Genomic DNA, 18041 nt, shown 5'->3' with positions numbered 1-18041 from the left:
GACATTTCTTTATTGCAATAACATTTTAGGAGAACGTGTGTATTCTATACAGTCGTCTTGTTCTGTTTTTCATTAATGTATTTTTTTCTTTTTTTTTTTTACCTGTTTTAAAAAAATACAGGTTGAGTCGTAAAAGAGGGACAGGATAATGACATTTGGATTACAAGAGATGGATGTGAACAGCAAAGTGCCAGGTACAGTGTGCAGGATGACTGGGTTGACATTACATGTTTCTTTAGCATTATATTACCGTTGAAGAACAAAGTATTGTAGTTTAGCCTGGCCTCTGCCTTCTTGACCAATTCCACTCGATTCTAATCTTGACAGCTCAGTCTAGGCTTTCTCCCATTGACTTGGATTCCTCCGGTTGAATTTCACCCGGGCCAATCAGCTAACAGAAGAAGTTGTGAACGATGACGTCAGCTGTTATAGACTTATAAGCCATATAACATTGCTAAAACATTGCTAAATCTACAGGCAAGCTATGGCCTGTATGGCTGTATGCCATACAGGCATACAGCTATTCCTGTATGGCTACAGGCATAGTTTGTAGCCATAGAGGCTACAAGCTACAGGCTACAGTTTAGCTTGCCTGTAGCCATAGCTACAGGCAATGGCAGCGGAGGAAGTGAACGAAGCCATTCAGCTAGATGATCGCTGCACCTATTGAATTAACATCAACAGACATCTTGTTCAATTTTGCACAAAAAGCTTAATTTCAAAAGGTCTCTAAAAGGTCTAAATAGCTATGGATGTTGTTTGTTGCTTTGGTTTTTATAAGCTGCTTTCTAAATAAACTTTAGTTAAATGAGTTTTATTATAAATGTGATTAAAAACAAACAGTAATTTATTTTGTTCTAAACAGCATTTCCACAACAACTGAAGGTAACAGTTGTATTGTTTGACTTCCCATTTTAAGGGTGGTATTAGATAATTTAATGCAGTTTAATGTAGTTGACTTGTTCGGAAAATTTAGCGATTTCTGGTGTTATTTTAGACTTTCATGAAAGTAGATTGTTAAACAACACAAGCAAAAAATAACAATAAAAGAAGAAAAATATTTTTACATCCTATACATGTGGATGGTTGGAAACCTTTGAACTTACCAGTCACGATTCCAGCTTCAGAAAACTTTTTTTTGGGGGGGGGGGGATTTCCGATTGGCACTTTGGCAAATCCAACATCCGAGCACAAAAGCAGCACACCGTTTGAAGCTCTGCCAAGTTGAATGGTTTTGATACAACCTGCCTTTTATACTCACAATGATTGTTTTGCATTTCTAGTTACTTATTAAACACAGGTGTGGTTTTCAAACATATTCTAGCTCTCAATATGCTGTTAAAACTCGGATTTTTTTTGAAACACATTTTACGCCTTATTTAACAATCTGTCCCAGACCAGTGGTTTAAATTTTGAGTTATTTCCCGGGCAAAACCCCTGAACCTGATTAGGATTCAGCCATGCAGATCCTGAATAGGACCGCTAAGAAAATGCATTGTCCGGGTTCTTTCAGTGTCGCCCCGCAACATGCATTACGATGAGCTCGTCAGTGTGAACGGAGCGCTGTGGTAGAGGTTGTTTATGTGGAGTGCTTGGTTAGGGTTCCGCCCACCGAGGTATCTGATCATAGGGGCAGACAGGCAGAGAGGTAAAATGGCGCACAGCTGTCGGTGGCGGTTCCCTGCTCGGCCCGGAGGGAGCAGCAACTCCGGTACCGGGAGGAGAGCGGGCCGTATCAGGGTTACTGCCTTTTTGCGGAGCGTATCGGGAGCCCAGCCAAACGCCGCTGGACTCGGACCCGGGTTTGACGCTGCACTACAGGTTTCTTCGGTTATCAGGAGCAACCTGCAGAAATTTCGGGATGTTTTGGGGGAATCGAGCGACTCTAGCAGCGCAGAGGTAAGCCCGGGACGCAGCCGGGAGCATCGGGTTAGACAGCTCCGAGACACCCGGGCCGGCTGGCGGACCGCTTGGTCCCTCCGAGGAGAGGAGCTAACGGTTACAGCCCCCAAAACTTGTCATTGGAAGGATGCTCGGTTAACTTTGACTGAGCTGTGTGGCCTTTAACTATACTGTAACGTACTGCAGCTGCAAGTTTAGTTAGAAAAAGCACAGGTAGTAAGTTGTTTTTTTTGTGTGTGTAGCTCAACCATTTAAGATGAAGGAAAGTTTCTTTTCGGAGGAGGAGAGATGCTACATCCACACAGTTTAGATGGAGCTAACATTACTCTGTTAGCCAAACCACAGCAGAGAAACCCCCGGTGTTGCACTGTTAATTACATCCTAGAGTCCCGTTAACATACGGAACAAATGCAAGTCAATAGACACCTTACACCTATTTCAATACTTATGATTTACTAGTTAGATAACTTAAATTGATATAGAGCCGCCAGAGCTCTATATGTTCTTCTGAAAATTAATTCTCACTCACAATGTAAAAGTTGACGTCCCATGTAAGCATTGGTGTTACTGGCCTACTGTTAACTAGCATTTAAACACCTAAATTTAGCGTTTGACTTTGAAGTAAGCATGTAATGTGTAGAAAAAATAAGGCAACTTAAAGGAAGCGAGAGAGTACAGTTGTGGTTTATGATGAGCTAACGTGAAGTTAGCTGTGTGCAGCGTATTTCTGCACTGGTTGTTCGCTTCTCGCTTAACCCGTGTTTAGCTTTCTAGGAGTAGATCATTGGCAGCTAAATAGCCCCGTAGTATCAAAATAAGCTACAAGGGCTAACTCATTGTATCGAGGTGGTAACCTTTTAGCGACGTTCGCCTGGTTAGCTCGCATGCTAGCTGTTTGTATACCTTAGCCCAAAGTACACCATTATTCTTCTGTCTGAAACGCTGGTGAAGTTGAGTTTTGTACTCAGGAGGTTCCTGTGTTTACCTCCGAATGGTTCATCGCTACGCAGTCGAGTGGAAGCATAGGGGCTAAAGTTAGCAAGCCTCACACACAAATGTAAATGGTTTCTGTTTGGTGAAAAGCTAAGACAGCTACCATGCTACGCTGTACGCCACGCTAGCCATCGGGGCTATTGCTGATGCATAGGAAAATGGGAGGTGGACATGTTTTCCCCCTCTCCTTACAGTCAGTACGTAGCTAATACAAACATAATATCTGGCTTATTACACGAGGCGAGGACGCCCGATTTGACGCTGCACAATGAATATAGCACTGCTCGGTGTATAACGGGAGCATATGAGCATGTTTTGTGGGCAGGTTTATCAGCGGAAAGAGGCTTGCTGGTGACAGTGCGCATGTAGGGCTGGCTACAATAACAACGAGCCCCTTCCAGACGGACCGTGTGATGTGGGGGTGTGTTCGCGTTAGCGAACTACCATCTTCCTCCTTCATGATGTGCAGCATGCGTTCATTGCAGTGGGAGTACACTGAGTGGGGATGTTTACCAGCAGGTTAGGAGCTCATGTTCAGAGCTCTGTTGTAGCACCTTTTTGACCAAAACACGTCAGTATTTATATATAATAAGTTAGTGGTTGTGAGGGGCGGTTTTGAGACGGAAATTGTGAATTTATTTTTTACGCGTTTGATGCGTATTTATGTATTTATTTTATGTTATTATATGTAAACCTAGGTTAAAAAGGATAACTTCATGCTAAATCTAGTGTGTACATTTTAAATGCTTATTAGGCAAATTGTTAATCGATACTTTTAATTTAAGTACTTTTTGCAGTGCAGCCTTTGCTAAGAGCTGGGTAGATGCAATGTTTGGGTGGCTGGTAGTTCCAGTGGTCATGCATTGCCTCTCTTCATAGTGTAACACAGGACCGGTTAGCAGGCTAAGTAGTTGTGCTGTTTGCTTCAGCAGCCAGCCTGCTGCATAACAGGTACACACTGCTTGTGGCTTGCACACTGTATTAATTAAACTGTGGTTTCTTAATAAGAGTGTTGGGCGACATGAGTCCTTGTTTTTCCTAGCTGCATCTATTTTGTTTTTCTTGTACAGTAGGTGAGGGAAAAGTATAGAAACCTTAATTTAGCCAGTTGCCTAGCAGTGCAGAGCCAGGTAGGAGAGATGGGCAGCTCTGGACTACTCTCTGCCTGAGAGACCTCTCATCATTCTGGTACTTTTTGTGGCACACCATTAAACAGCAATTTAAACTGCAGAAACTTTAGTAAACTTTCTAAGCTGAGAGGGTCTGTTTCATTGTGCTGACAAAGTTAGCCAATGTGACGTCAGCATCTGAGAAAACGGTGGCAAACTTGCCTGTATTTTGTTTTGCTACAGCTAGTATAGCATCTTATTCAGCAGATGTGAAAGTTTTTATAGTGAGTAGCTTTAAATAGCTAAAATCAGTGAAGGCTGTGCTCTGTCCATGGTACCACTCTGGCGATTTCCTCACTGTGCTACACTTTCACTGCTGTGTGTCAACTTTCCACTGCTGGTAAAAGGAACTGTTACAGATAATACCTTCACAAAACTTTAGCTCAAAGAAATCCAGACTTCCCCTTTAACACTGAAAATGGTGGATTATAGAATGGATAGACCATTGAGTTTTTATTGAGCCTAAAGTGTGCAATATCAGATTTTATTGATTTTACATTTTTAAGTTTTTGTCAGCTAGAAGAAAAATCTTTGTACCATGCTACTTTAGTGTTTGGCGACTCTTTAAGAGATGATCAGGTCTTCTGAGATCTACTGCAATACTCTATCAATGGAAGATTATAAATAATTTGGAGCAATCTAGACTATTATGTCACACATTAAACTGTTTAGAGATTCTGGGGTATTAGTGCATTTCTTTTGCCCTTCTATTTCACTCACACTTTTAGCATCACTATGTTATTGGCTTGCTTTGATTTTTATACAACATAAAACCCGTATAAGGAGATGTTTCTTTACAATAAGAGCCACTCTCGCATTCAACACAATTTCAATGTGTGGGCACAGATTAGTCTATTAAATCCTCATCAAGTTTGGGTAACGTAGCATTGTCACTGCATCAGTAACAAAAAGAAGCAGTGTGAAGCGCTTCTTTGGCCAGACCGAGGCAGGGTTGTCCAGGCTCACTGCAAGACACTGGGCTCATGGGGCAACCCCGAACAGAGCGCCAGCCGGACACTTGGTCACCCCGCCCGCCTCCTTCCATGCAGGAAAAAAAAAAATCCAAATCCACTTCAGACACACACATCCCCGTCTGAGAGGCAGAGCAACTTTTCTTCTGACAGCTGCCACTTTGGAATGGATTACTAAGCCTATTTAAGTGTCTCTAAAGGGTGCCCTTTGGTTGCTGCTGTCCAAATGACGGCATTTATTTGCCCTTCTGTGCATGGAGGGATTTTATGGCATTAAAGTGAGCAAATTGTAAATAGTTTTTCTTAGTTTTTTTGCGAGGGCTGGGCATGTAGATGTTTTTGTAAATGAGATCATCCCCAGTTTTTTCTCTGCGTCTCCAAGCAAAGTTTGCCTCGGTTCTTCTTTGTCTGGGTCCTTTGTTATCTCACCTTCTGCTGCGTCTTTTCTCCTCGCACGTTGTTATTATTAAAGTTTAATGATTCATACAGAAAGGCTGTTGAATGGATGTATCCACCTAAACATCTCTTTGCCTCAGCGGTTCAAGAGAAATGGTGTGGCTGAGCGGAAGGGGCTTCGGTCCGGCAGGTGTTTGGCCTATTTAAATGGAAGACCCCCACACCCGATTACCCATTCCCAAGACGGCGTGTGGATTGGAGCAGGAAGCCTTGTGTCTGCTTTCATTCCAGTTCTCACAAAGTGCGGCGGCTGAAAGAGTGCAGGCAGGGATATCAAAGGGTGCTGGGCGACCCCCACCCTCCCCATCCCGACGGGACAACGCTGGGTGGGGGAATTAGTCCCAGACCCTCCCATCCACGGCTTTATTCTGCTACAGCAGGCGGGCAAGGGGCTTTCACCTCTGCTTTCGGAGTTGCCTGACTGGGAGAAAGGCGGCAATTGTGTCGTCTTTCCCTCCTTTTGTGTTGCCGGCAGTTGGGGCAGGGGTGTCCCTCGGACTTTGTCCCCGTCTCTGATTGCAATCAGGAGTGGGCGTGTCGTCTTTGTCTTTATTTTGATTAAAACTCAAGTTTATGCTGCCCGCTTGGTTTAGGAGGAGTGGATACGCACCGTCTGCGTCTGCCAGCCTTTGTGAACGTTGCTGTGTTGGGAAACAGTTCGACACGCCGCCTGTCAGTCCGTTTATCTTTGTCCACCAACTGTCCTCCTCGTCCTACGGCTCATGCATAAGGACATGAGGTGTCCCCAGACGGGGTGTGCTGAAGGGCAAATGTGAAGCAGTTGTATTTGGTGTTTGAACACTTGCAAAAAAAAGCAAATGTTCACCTTTTGCTTGGATCTAATGGGGCACTCGTCCCGGCGTGAGTCGCTTCTGTGGCCTTTTTCTTGTTAGATGTGTCATCGAAAGGACATACAAAAACAATGAGATAATCACCCATTTACCATATAGAACAAGATGACTAATAGTGATTTTACCCTACTTCCTCGAGGGAAACTTCCAGGAATTTGTTATAATTGGACACCACACCAGTCAGAGATTTTTGTGGACAAATTCTGGGGTTGTCTCGCTGATACAAATTTCTTTTTAAGAGCAAGCATTCTCTTTTTTTTTCTTTTTTGATTTGTGGAGGAGTGGAAAACTGACAAATAAAATGTGCATACTAAAAAGAAACCCTAACATTTTCTGAAAAATAACCCACAGTTACAGATCTTTCTTTTGCCGTGTCACTCAGCATCAACAAATACAGTAACAGTCTCGAGATTATGCGACAGAAGTATTTACATATGTGTAAAGCACTCAGTAATGGCAAACTAAATCTGTACTGTGAAAAGGCAGAAAGGGATGTACTGTGATGTGCAACAGGACCAGAAGTAGCATTGTGTGTGTGCCAGAGGGAGCAGGCAACATTACTCAGCTCCGCTGTTTAACGATGTGAAATTCTCAGGCCATGATAACCTTGAGTCACAATATTATCACTTTATTAACATAAAACCTTAAACAATATAACATGATCATTTTATCCTTTTATATGGCTGAAAACAACAATTGTTCTCAAAATAATGCAATTTATTGACTGCTACTGGTCAAGGTTTTAAAAGTTTAAAACCTTGGTTCTATTTAGCAGCATCAAGGTAAATCAAGACTTTGAAGAGTTATAACCTTAGATGAATGAATCAAAAAGGAAGCAATTTTATTTTGAAGAACTGGAAGAGTCTTAATATTTACAAAAATTTACCAAGTGAGTTCAATTTACATTTATTTTGTTCTGAACACGACCAAAAGTCAATAACACAAATCTCAGCTAGAGGCACATCAGTGAGGCTGTTTTATGATGCAGCAAACAAAAACAAATTGGTTTGAGGTATTCGCTTCTCAAAATACACTAATTCCCCCTGACTAATAAATTAAGCACATAGTTCAACAGACCGGTGGCTGACTTCCTGTAAACACTTGCTCCATGGTGCCGATAAATATCAGCACTTCATGTCTTCTTTAACTCAATTTACTGACATGCGCTGTTGAGAAGCATTAAATCATTCTTACTATGAATAACATTACCGTGACGAAAAGTCATTTGCATAGACTACAGTAAATCAAAGGGGTCAAAAATGAATAATTTTCTCAAATGATTTACTCACTGGTTTACTTTCAACCCCGATTGCACCAGACATGGATCATGCTTGAGACTTTAGTTCCAGGTTTCGAGTCTAAGTAAAATCTGAAATTGCGGATTTTGTGGCTTCAGGGTTCAACGTCAGAGACCTGAGTCCTCATTTTTGACACAAACACGGCAGCTTCCCAGATGTATCTGCAGCTTTCTGTCTGTTGTAGAACAAAATGTATCTCTCAATATGATATAATTTGCAGTTCAACTGTTGTAATTCTCCATCCTTTTGTCATTCGTTGGCATTGGATGCCCTTTTTTGGATTTAAACCAATTCTCCACCAAACAGTTAACAAAAAACTAAGCTAACAGGTGACAACCTGTTTGTGAAACTGTCACAGCTGTGTTTGTTGACTGCATAAGATGTGGTTTGTGCTTCTGATCACAAATCCGTGCTGTGGTTGTTTTATCAACTGCAGAGTAAGGCAGACGATAGTCGCTGGTGTTCTCTAAAGAGACTGCACGAAGTTTGCACGTTGCATGGACCGGCTTCTGAATTTCTGCTAAAGGGTGCTGCGTGTGTGTGGGATGGCAATGCCTAACAAGTTCAGATCTGCATACAGACTTTATCTGCATCAGTTTGATTTCTCAAAAGGCTATAAAAGTCCAGCCTGCCTCTGAGCATGTAAAAGCGGCATCAAAACGATACAGAGAAGCGTACCTCAAACCGAATTCCCAGCCGCCTCACAGGTGTTAGGGGCAGTCCCAAACGTCCCCTGAAAGCAACAGTTTCGCTCCAACTATGAATCAGCTTGGTGCTCTTTTCTCCACCTATTAGTGATTTCTGTCAAGTAATGTGCGCAGCAGTCGGGCAGATGAGATGTGGCAGATCAGCAGGAAGTAAAACTGCTGAAGGCTTCAAGGCGAGAGCGTGCAACAATGCAAACCGCTCTTCATTTCAAGAGAGTTAAGTGGAGAGAAGGGAAGTTCTGTCTCCGCTGTTACCCCGTTGCAGCGTTGCGAGGCACAGAGGCGCATGAACGTGACCTCACTAATCTACTACCGTATTTGTTTACTTCTTGAAGTTGCCCGCCGTACTGTCGAGCTCACGGCGAGCCTTGTGTTTCGCACGCCGCCGCTTCTCTGTGCTCGGCAGTCAGTAGGCGCAAAGCGAGAGCTCGGCGGAATATGTGTTTTGGGAGGAGACGGGGAGCCTTGTTGTACGTGGGAGGCCTGTTTGGTTTGGGATCTGTCGAGCTTCTGCACGGGCATGCTGAAATCCTGAAGCCTTTTCATCTAGTGCTCCCAGGGGAGTGCTGCGTTTCCACTGTTGTTGGTGGTCAAGATGCTGTTTCCTTGTTTCTCTTTTCCTTTTTCTCTCCCCCCCACCTCTTCTCTCTCTCTCTCTCTCTCTGCATCCTCCTACATCCATTCTCTGGTCCTCACTCTGGTGTGCATGCACTCCCCTCCCCCGCATCCTCACTCATATGTTGTGCTTGTTTACATCTCAATTTGCAATTTATGCACAGGGTGCTTGTACTTTTTTATTTATTTATTTATTTATTTTATTTTTAAAATTTACTTGTGTAAATGTTAAAACGATAACCGATAGAATCACAAGGTACACACGGGGAATTCATTCGCGCTCGCAATGCATTGGAGCGTTCTGCTTTAACATCTTGCCACCCGAATAAGGATGTTGTGATGTCAGCTACTCGCTGCATCCTCAGCGAGTCATAGCCTTTCTTTGGTACTCCGCCCCCCCTTCGGCTCTGCAAAATCACCAGCGAGGAGCAGCAGCTTGCTCGAGGAGAGGAGAGGATGCTGGCATTAAAGCAAGACAGGGGATAAAAAGAGAGAAGTGTAAATAGAAGAAGCTGAAGATGCTCGAATGCGCTATGAGGAGCGTCAGATGCTCAGATAAACCATTCCTTGCCAGAGTAAACAGCAGTATTTACTGTCCGTTATGACAGTTTACATGTCGAACAGACGAAAGACAGTTTTGCAGCGCACATTATAGCTTTCTATATTTTGTATCAGATGCTGCGAAGTGCATCAGTTTTTTAAATTTTTTTAAATGGTATCTGCTTTTTGGCAAGGTGATGTAACTCCTAGGTGGTGCAGAGTCAGTCTGAATGTCTGCACACACTTGGAGAGCAGCTGCTCTCCAAACTGGGCCAACAAGACCTCAACTGCATCTCCACACGCCTCTATAAATAAACATGATAAAATGACACACTCACCTCCACTCCTGAGCATATCCAGTGTGAGGATCCTAGAGATGCTGATTGTCCCTGGTGATTTCGCAAACCCACATCTCAAGGCTCTGTTGAAGCAGGAGCAAAAGAATTAATGTTCATTCCATTCATTTTTTATTTCTAATGATGTATGACAGATCTTGATTCCAAAGAGGGGAAAAATAGTGGAAAAATATACATATTAATATTAAGTATCTTTGCAGAAAATGATGCATGCATGTAAATTTTTTTTAATCTTTTCTAGGATGAAGCATTTGCGGGATTTGGAGCGACCGATGAACAAACAGAAATACGAAGCCCTTCATCAGCTTCTTCAGGTATTAACTAGTAAAAATTAAAACAGGGTCCGGAATTTGGTTCGGGCATTTTCCAGTGCCCAAACTGGGCACTTTTCCATTTATGAAAAAGGGAAATGAGACTAGATTTTATTCCTGTTGTCATAAGGCTTCAACCATCTGTCTACACCAGTTTTAATTACGTTTTCTAAATGCCCTCTGTGTTTTCTGATGTGTTCAGAAGGAGCACCCCTGCAGGAGAAGAAGCCCAGAGGCCGCCCTCCACGGACCCTGACTGCTCAAAAAGCTGCTGCCAGTCTACCATCCCCTTTGTCATATCCTTCTCCGACGCAAGCGAAACCTGACGGCCCTGAAAGGCCAGCAGAGAAAGTGAAAAGGCTACCCGGGAGGCCACCTGGCACTGGTGAGAAGCGAAGGGGCCGTCCGCCTTCTTCAAGCAATAAGAAAACTTGGAGTACGGGCAACCATGCCGCTGCTGAGGACAGTAGGCAGGCTGGATTTGAACTGGGCGCAGATACGGAGGATGAGAAGGACAGAAAGGGCAACAAGAGGTTGCCGGGGGGCTCCGCACAGCCTCATGACACTGAGGCAAAGCTTTCTAAAGGAGGCCGGGGTGAATCCAAAGCTACCAACCTGAAGAGGCTGACAGAGACTAAAACTGCCCCACTCAAATCACGCCTCAAGACTTTGCCCGGTGCACCCCGACGCAGACGTGGGCGACCACCGTCAGCTGAGCGGCTCAAAGCTGAAGCAGCAGCTGCAGCTGAGCTGTCTGCTTCGATGGAAGGCGGGGAAGGAAAACACAAGGCCTTTAGGGTCAGAGGTGGAGAGAGAGGCACAGAACCACACAGCACAGAGGAGCCCAATGTAAGGAACACAGACGGCGCTCAAGACCAGGACTCTTCTAGTCTACCCACCTCCCCAACTGCATCTAAACCAGGAAGGCCAGTAGGCCTCAGAAAGAGCCCCCGGCACAGGAAACCCGTTCGAATAGTCCCTCCTTCCAAACGCACCGATGCAACCATCGCCAAGCAGCTGCTGCAGCGTGCTAAGAAAGGAGCACAGAAGCGACTGGAGAAAGAAGCCGTTGGCATTGGGGGCAGAGGGTCAGGAGCCAGTGAGGCTGGCATCAGAAAAACCCAACTCAAAAACATCCGGCAGTTCATCATGCCAGTTGTCAGCACTGTTTCCCTTCGCATCATCAAAACTCCCAAGCGCTTCATCCAGGACGAGGGCAGTTTTGGAACTCCGGCGTCTCATGCAAAAATAGCGCGATTAGAAACACCACCTTCCACTGTCGCTGTGTCTGCCCAACCTACGCCCACCACTTCCTCGTCCCCGTCTCCTGCACTTGTCTCCGTTACCTCCACTGCTACCTGTAGTGGGGCGGCTGCTCCTGTGGAATCGCTCCCTCCTCCGTCTTCTCCTGCCCCCGTCCCCTCTGCCCCGCCGACAGCCTCCGGTCTGCTTAACAGCAGCGCAAACGCTGCAGCCAATGGGAGATTTAGCCATAGTGCACAATCTTGTGGTTCGAGTGCTGTATCGCAGCATTCCTCGCAGCTCTCTTCTGCGGAGTCTTCCAGGTCCAGCAGCCCGAGCTTGGATGACTCCTCATCTGACTCTCAGGCTTCTGAGGGCACACAGGCTCTTTCCGAGCCAGAGGATCACTCTCCCTCTTCACAGGGAGAAAGGGAGGCCAATCTCTTAAACAACTCGAGGCCTACCTCACCTCCTTCTGAGCCAGAGCATGTTCTGGCAGAGGGAAGTCAGCGGGGTCGGAGAGCTCAGGGGACTGGGCGGGGAAGTCAGAAACAGAGGGTGAGAGAGAGCGGCACCACAAGGGTTAAAAAGCCCATCATCAGCCCACCAACCGGAGTCCTGATGCAGTCTTCTTCACTTGGAAATTCCCAGCAGGTTTCATCCACAGCTTCTTCCCCGTCCTCACCTCCACCACCCCCTCTGCTCACTGCTCCGCAGCCTGCCCTGTCTGGTTCCTCCAACACAGCCGCTATCAGTGATCACCACTCTCAGACATCCTGGGTGCCCATCCAGACATTTATGCCACCGGGGCTGTCCAACTTGTCAGACAAAAGGAATCGCTCAATTCTGAGGGAGCCCACCTTCCGCTGGACGTCGCTGTCCCATCCCAAGCAGCAGTACTTTTCCTCTGCTAAATATGCCAAGGAGGGCCTCATTCGAAAGCCTATATTTGACAATTTTCGTCCTCCGCCTCTTACGCTTGAAGATGTGGGCTTGCTGCCCCAAGGCGTCGCAGGAGCAGGGGGAGCTGCTTCAGCTGCGTATTCAGCACCAGGCACCGGAACAGGAACGGGGAGCCGCCTGTTTGCTCCCCTTCACCAACACACTCACCACCAACACCCCCCGTCATCCCGCTTTGATTCGCCTCTCCAGAAGCGCTCGTTGCTCCGTGCACCACGCTTCACACCCAGCGAGGCCCACTCTCGAATCTTTGAGTCTGTCACCTTGCAGTCTTCTTCGGGGAGCAGCCCTGGCTCTCTCTCCCCTCACCAGACGCCTCCCAGTTCCAGTAGGACCCTGCGACGCAGGAGACGACTGGTCCCGGGAGCGCATCGTGGCCACCCACGGTCTTCTTCGCACCCTATGACGAGACGCAGCGTCCAAATCAAAGGTGCCTCTGAGGTGTCTGCATTGACAGGCTCTCTCTCTGGCAGTAACCCCAGCTGTTTGCCGGGGGTCTCTGGAAGCCCTCTAGCCACGAGTGCCTTAACATCTACTTCCTTCAGCTCCTTCCCCACTGTCCCTCGGGCTCTGCACTCGCAAGGAACACCTGAAACCAGAAGAGGGGCACCAGGAAACCCATCTCCTCTGTCAAACACATCATCGTCTGCTTCCTCCCCTCTCTTCCCTCTCTTTCCTTCGAGTGCTCAGGACACGGGGCGAGGAGGTGGGACCGCTGGAAAGGAAAAAAGCTTGTCAACTCCCCAAGAACCACCTCTGAAGGAAAAGGAGAGAGAGTCTGAGAAAAATCGCGAGAAGGAGAAGGAAAATAAGAGAGAGGGACGGAAAGATTTGGAGAAACGAAGTAAGGTGTCCACTCCGGATGGCTCCCCAAATGCACCGTCCAGCTTGTTTACCATCGATGGGAGGGACTCAGAAGGCGCTATTGCACCAAAAAAGACTCCTGGAAGAAAGAAATCTACATCGGTTGATACGGTTTCTGACACTGCTTCCTTAGAAGCCAGAGGGCTCCATCCCTTGTCCATCGCTAAAGGCCGCCACCTCAAGAAAGGAAGACCGTCTGAGAAAGGGACAGAGACGGAAGAAGGGGAGAAGGAAAAGGAAAAAGAGAAACGAAGTGCATCTAACCAGCCGACAGCTAGCCTTCCAGGGCAGCAAGGCAGACATCAGCTTCCTGTCTCATTGGTGTCGACAGAAGGAGGACAGCATTCACTGACTGACAAGCGGCTGGTTGGACTCCTCAAGAAGGCCAAAGACCAGCTCATTGCAATAAAGAAGAATAAGCTGAAGCCTGCCGAAGAGACTAAGGTCCAGGTCAGTTTTGGACTTTTTTTTTTGTTGTTTTCACAGAACTCAAATCTCACTTTTCTGTTTCTCGTATTCCTGTTCTTTACCCCACAAGTGACGATGAGTGATAGTGAGAATGATGCTTTGTCTATTTTCCATAAATAGAAACTCATATTGAAATTAGATAGGAGGAAAGTCCCACAGAGGGTATTACTTGAGGGGAATTCTTATTATGCTTATTATACAGAAAAGGGAACTCGATGTGAATTTTTTGTTCATTGACAGGCTGGCAGTGCCTCGTTCATGTCACTCGTAACAATATCCTCATCATTGCTGCTTCACATGGCCCAGTCAGAATTGTGGGGCAACTTTCTGATCTTGGGTTTCTGTGAGTTTTATTAGAAGCAGAGGCTGCATCACTCCCGGTTTGTGAGGGCTGGATCTTGGGAATTTAAAACAAACACAAAGTATTTTGAAGTTGACATTTGAACAGCTTTTAGCATCTTATATTTGTGGTTAACACCATTAGTGAGCTTAACTAAATCAACTCTACTGAAAGTTCTCGAGTGCTCCTTTTCTCTTCACAGTAACACCTTCTACACTAAAGAGTGGTGCTGTCAGTGTATGTGCACTGAAATCACTTATTAAACAATTACCAAGATTGGCTGTATGTGCTTCGGATTTGCAACGAATCAACGCAGATCAACTTGAAAATAGACCTATTCCAGTTAACAGCAGAATTGTCATAACTTATTATTTTACCGAAAAGTCATAATCACCAAGTCATGTAAAGACTTACATGAACTTCTGCAGTGAACTTTTGTCTACATACATATGTGCCTTTGCTGTTTGGAAACCTTTTCCACCTGCTTCATGTTTTGTGTTTGTGTGCAGGGTCAGGAGAGCGACTCGTCAGAGGCCTCTGTCCGCGGTCCACGCATCAAGCACGTGTGTCGTCGTGCAGCCGTGGCTCTCGGCCGTAACCGGGCCGTGTTTCCTGATGATATGCCCACACTTAGTGCCTTGCCCTGGGAGGAGAGAGAGAAGATCCTATCTTCCATGGGGAATGATGGTGAGGCATCTTTAACTTAGCTCTCTGTTGACTTGCTCTCTTTTAAGCTTTTCTTTCAAACACGTAATAGTGAAAAACATCTTGTTTTAATGAGATAATGCTTAAAAAATGAAAGGGCTCCCCTGAGAAATTCTAAACCTTCCTTCATTTCTTCCTCCTTTGCTTTCATCCTTCTTTCTTCCCTTCCTTTGCTGTTGTATTTAGTTTCGAACAACCTTAAGGAATCTGGAAATGTGTAATTTTGATATGAGAATGTATGATTCAAGCTTGTAAATAAAACTTAGACAAGTGTATCATGACCTCATAACATCAGTAGACATTGCGAGCACAATTTTTATTTTTTCTAACGTCATCTGTGCACGAACTGAAAATTGATTTGCAAAAAAGCAGAGAAATCCAGCCAGCCATGGGAGCACAAGTACACAGTGAAGTGCTGGAGGAGTGAGAGGAGCTGAGCTGCTCTGTTCCTGTCATTTCTGACTAGTTTTTATGTCATGTTAGAACATGAGAGTTTATGTGAGGTTGTTTCTCCTGACTGTGGCATGTAAGCAGTTTGGAGGATAACTGAAAATTATACTCAGTTTCTTTCCCATCAGTATTTGTATTTCATTTTGAAAAGCTATCGGCTTTGTTCACAGAATTGTTTTGAATTATTTTCATTCTAAACGGGCATAAAAGCAACAAAGTGTAACATTTTTACTCTTAATGCTAATATGTATATGTGCTGGGTTTCATTGAACAGACAAGTCATCAGTAGCAGGCTCAGAGGAGGCAGAGCCCCAGTCTCCTCCCATAAAGCCAAGAGAGACGCGACAGAAGGCCGTTCAAGAAGCTCCTCCCAAAAAGGGCCGCCGGTCCCGCCGCTGCGGCCAGTGCTCAGGCTGCCAGGTTCCAGAAGACTGTGGCGAATGCACCAACTGTCTAGACAAGCCCAAGTTTGGAGGGCGAAACATTAAGAAGCAATGCTGCAAGTAAGTCTTAGCTTATGGACTTAATGTAGTTGTCTATGGTTTATTTAGCCTGGCAGAAAGTGAGAGAGAACAAGACTTTGAGCAAATAACAGGAAGGCTAATTTTTTAGGACTGCTATTCAAGCTAACCACACTAGCCAGTACTGAAAGATGCTAGTGACAAAAATGTCTGATCCGTTCATCACAAGGTTTTAACCAATTGTAAAAAATAGTTTTATGAAGCACATCAATAAATCCATTTCAGCCTTTATGAACAGACTTCACGTCCATAGTTGCAATAAAAAGCAAACCATTCAAGGAATATTAAAAAAAAATCAGTATATTTTCCACAATATTTTATGTTTCTTTTATTTTCTTTTAAGAAAAGTAAAGTTTACGCTTTTTATGTTCAACTTTCAGGATGAGAAAGTGTCAGAATTTGCAGTGGATGCCTTCAAAGATGTTTCTCCAAAAGCAAGGGAAAGGCAAGAAGGACAAGAAAAAGAAGATTTCGGAGAGGAAAGAGGGCCTCAATCCGTTAAAAGCCCCCAGTTCGGAGTCTCCCCCCAAACCGCCTTCCGCTCCTTTAAAAGAGGACCCTGCTCGGAGAAATAGCGAGACCCACCCTCTAAAGCTGATGGAGGAGAAGTCCAAACAGCAGCCTCTGTCCAGGCAGTCATCGCCAGCCATCGCCTCGTCCCCTGCCCCAGCAGAGCAAGCGCAGACCCCGGGGCAGGGCACGTCCCAGCCTCACTCCCCGCCTCCGACCCCAGACGCCAAACAGATTCCAGTCACAAGCGGCACCTCCAGTAAAAAGGGACACAAGCCACACCAGTCTGTTCAAGCTTCTTCCCCCGCGTCTTCGTCTTCACCTAGTTCCTCGTCCTCGTCCTCGTCCTCTTCGTCGTCGTCGTCTTCTTCCTCCTCGTCATCTTCAGCCCAGAGCTCTCCCTCACAGTCGACTCAGTGTCAGCAGCCCTCACAGTGGACACCTGCGAGTCAGGTGCCTGCAAAGAAAGACGCTTCACCCAAGATTTCTCTGAGCGAACCCAAGAAAAAATCCCAACAGCACTCAACACAACAGCAGAGCTCAGCCACAATGGGTACATGGTTGTTTTCTTCCTAACAGACTGGTGAAACCCATAATAGTTTCACCTTCCTGTCCTGTTGGTATCATTTAATATTTAAATGATACCAAAAACTGGGTGTTTTGTAATAGCTCAAAGCAACTACATTTCCTTGGTGCTTCAAGTGGTGTAGCAGTAGAGCTGGCAGCAGTCCTGTGTTTGTTTTTTCACCTTGAGTCTGATTGCTATCAACACAGGTCACATGTGGCCAAATTAAAAAAAAAAAAAGAGGACAATTTCCTTAAATCTGACGTGGTTGTTGTTGGGTGATTGTGTTCTACTTACGTCTTGTATCATTTCATTTTTCCATAGTTGACTCAAAAACGTCAAAGAAGCCAATTTCCCGCAGTATTCCTCCATCTCCGAAACAGAGAACAAAAGACAAGGTAAGCCTACAAACTCTTACCAAGTAGTTTTGGTTCAGTACAAACATCTTTGTACACTTGAAATAAGACGAGGCTAAAAAAAAAAGAAAAAGTAAAAAGGTTTAAGTCAATAATTCCTTAATATAAATGAAAAAGTAGTAGGCATAAGTTGTTCCATTTACAGATTATTTCACTTTTATTGACTTAAAATAAGTCGTGCTGAAAACATACTTGTGTTTTTAGTTTCATTTCAATTGCACTAAGATATTTGCACTAGAAACTAGACCAAAAGTGTTGCAGTGTTTAATTAAAAGCTTTTTAACACACGCTCCCCTACTCTTTCGTTTATCCAAAAAAGCCGCTGACAACAAAACCGCCCAGCAGCAGTACTTTAAACTTGCTGAGCACTCCCTCGACTAGGGACCAGGTGAAGTCCCGAGCTCCCTGCGACGGAGTGCATCGAATCAGAGTGGATTTCAAGAGGGAACATGATGTGGAGAAGGTGTGGGAAGCTGGTGGACTCAGCCTGCTCACCTCTGTGCCCATCACACCCAGGGTACTCTGCTTCCTGTGTGCAAGCAGTGGAAATGTCGAGGTAAGAAAAATAACCACACTTCGAAAATATTTACACCCGTCAAACCTTTTTGCAACAAAAGAAAGAAAATGACAAACTTTGTCATTTTAGGCCACTTGTAACAAGGTTTGTGTTGCAAAACACACCATTCCTACTGTGAAACATGGTGGTGGCAGCATTAGACTTCAGCATGGATGTTCACAGAGCATCCAGTTTGACTGAGTTGAAGCTACAAATCAAAGAAAAACAAAATTTCTGTCTAAAGTGGGAACAATTAATGCTTAACCCAAAAGAAG

At 45.1% G+C, this 18041-nt stretch overlaps 1 protein-coding gene across 3 annotated transcripts in view; it reads left to right on the top strand.

Moving 5' to 3' along the window:
* The first annotated feature begins 1502 nt into the window (after nucleotides 1-1502).
* kmt2a (lysine (K)-specific methyltransferase 2A) overlaps nucleotides 1503-18041 on the top strand; it is a 41096-nt gene continuing 24557 nt past the window's right edge. For all 3 annotated transcript variants that reach the window (XM_017308217.2, XM_017308218.2, XM_008425637.3), the window contains exons 1-8: nucleotides 1503-1899; nucleotides 10100-10172; nucleotides 10372-13685; nucleotides 14553-14730; nucleotides 15473-15701; nucleotides 16100-16782; nucleotides 17119-17192; nucleotides 17530-17766. In XM_017308217.2, coding sequence (XP_017163706.2) covers nucleotides 1582-1899; nucleotides 10100-10172; nucleotides 10372-13685; nucleotides 14553-14730; nucleotides 15473-15701; nucleotides 16100-16782; nucleotides 17119-17192; nucleotides 17530-17766 — 5106 coding nt within the window. In that variant the 5' untranslated portion in view covers nucleotides 1503-1581. The remainder of the gene's footprint in view (nucleotides 1900-10099; nucleotides 10173-10371; nucleotides 13686-14552; nucleotides 14731-15472; nucleotides 15702-16099; nucleotides 16783-17118; nucleotides 17193-17529; nucleotides 17767-18041) is intronic.

The sequence above is a fragment of the Poecilia reticulata genome, chromosome 13 (genome assembly GCF_904066995.2).
Source record: "Poecilia reticulata chromosome 13, P_reticulata-male-v2, whole genome shotgun sequence".
NCBI classification, from domain to species: domain Eukaryota; kingdom Metazoa; phylum Chordata; class Actinopteri; order Cyprinodontiformes; family Poeciliidae; genus Poecilia; species Poecilia reticulata.
This window is presented reverse-complemented; position numbering and strand designations above follow the sequence as displayed.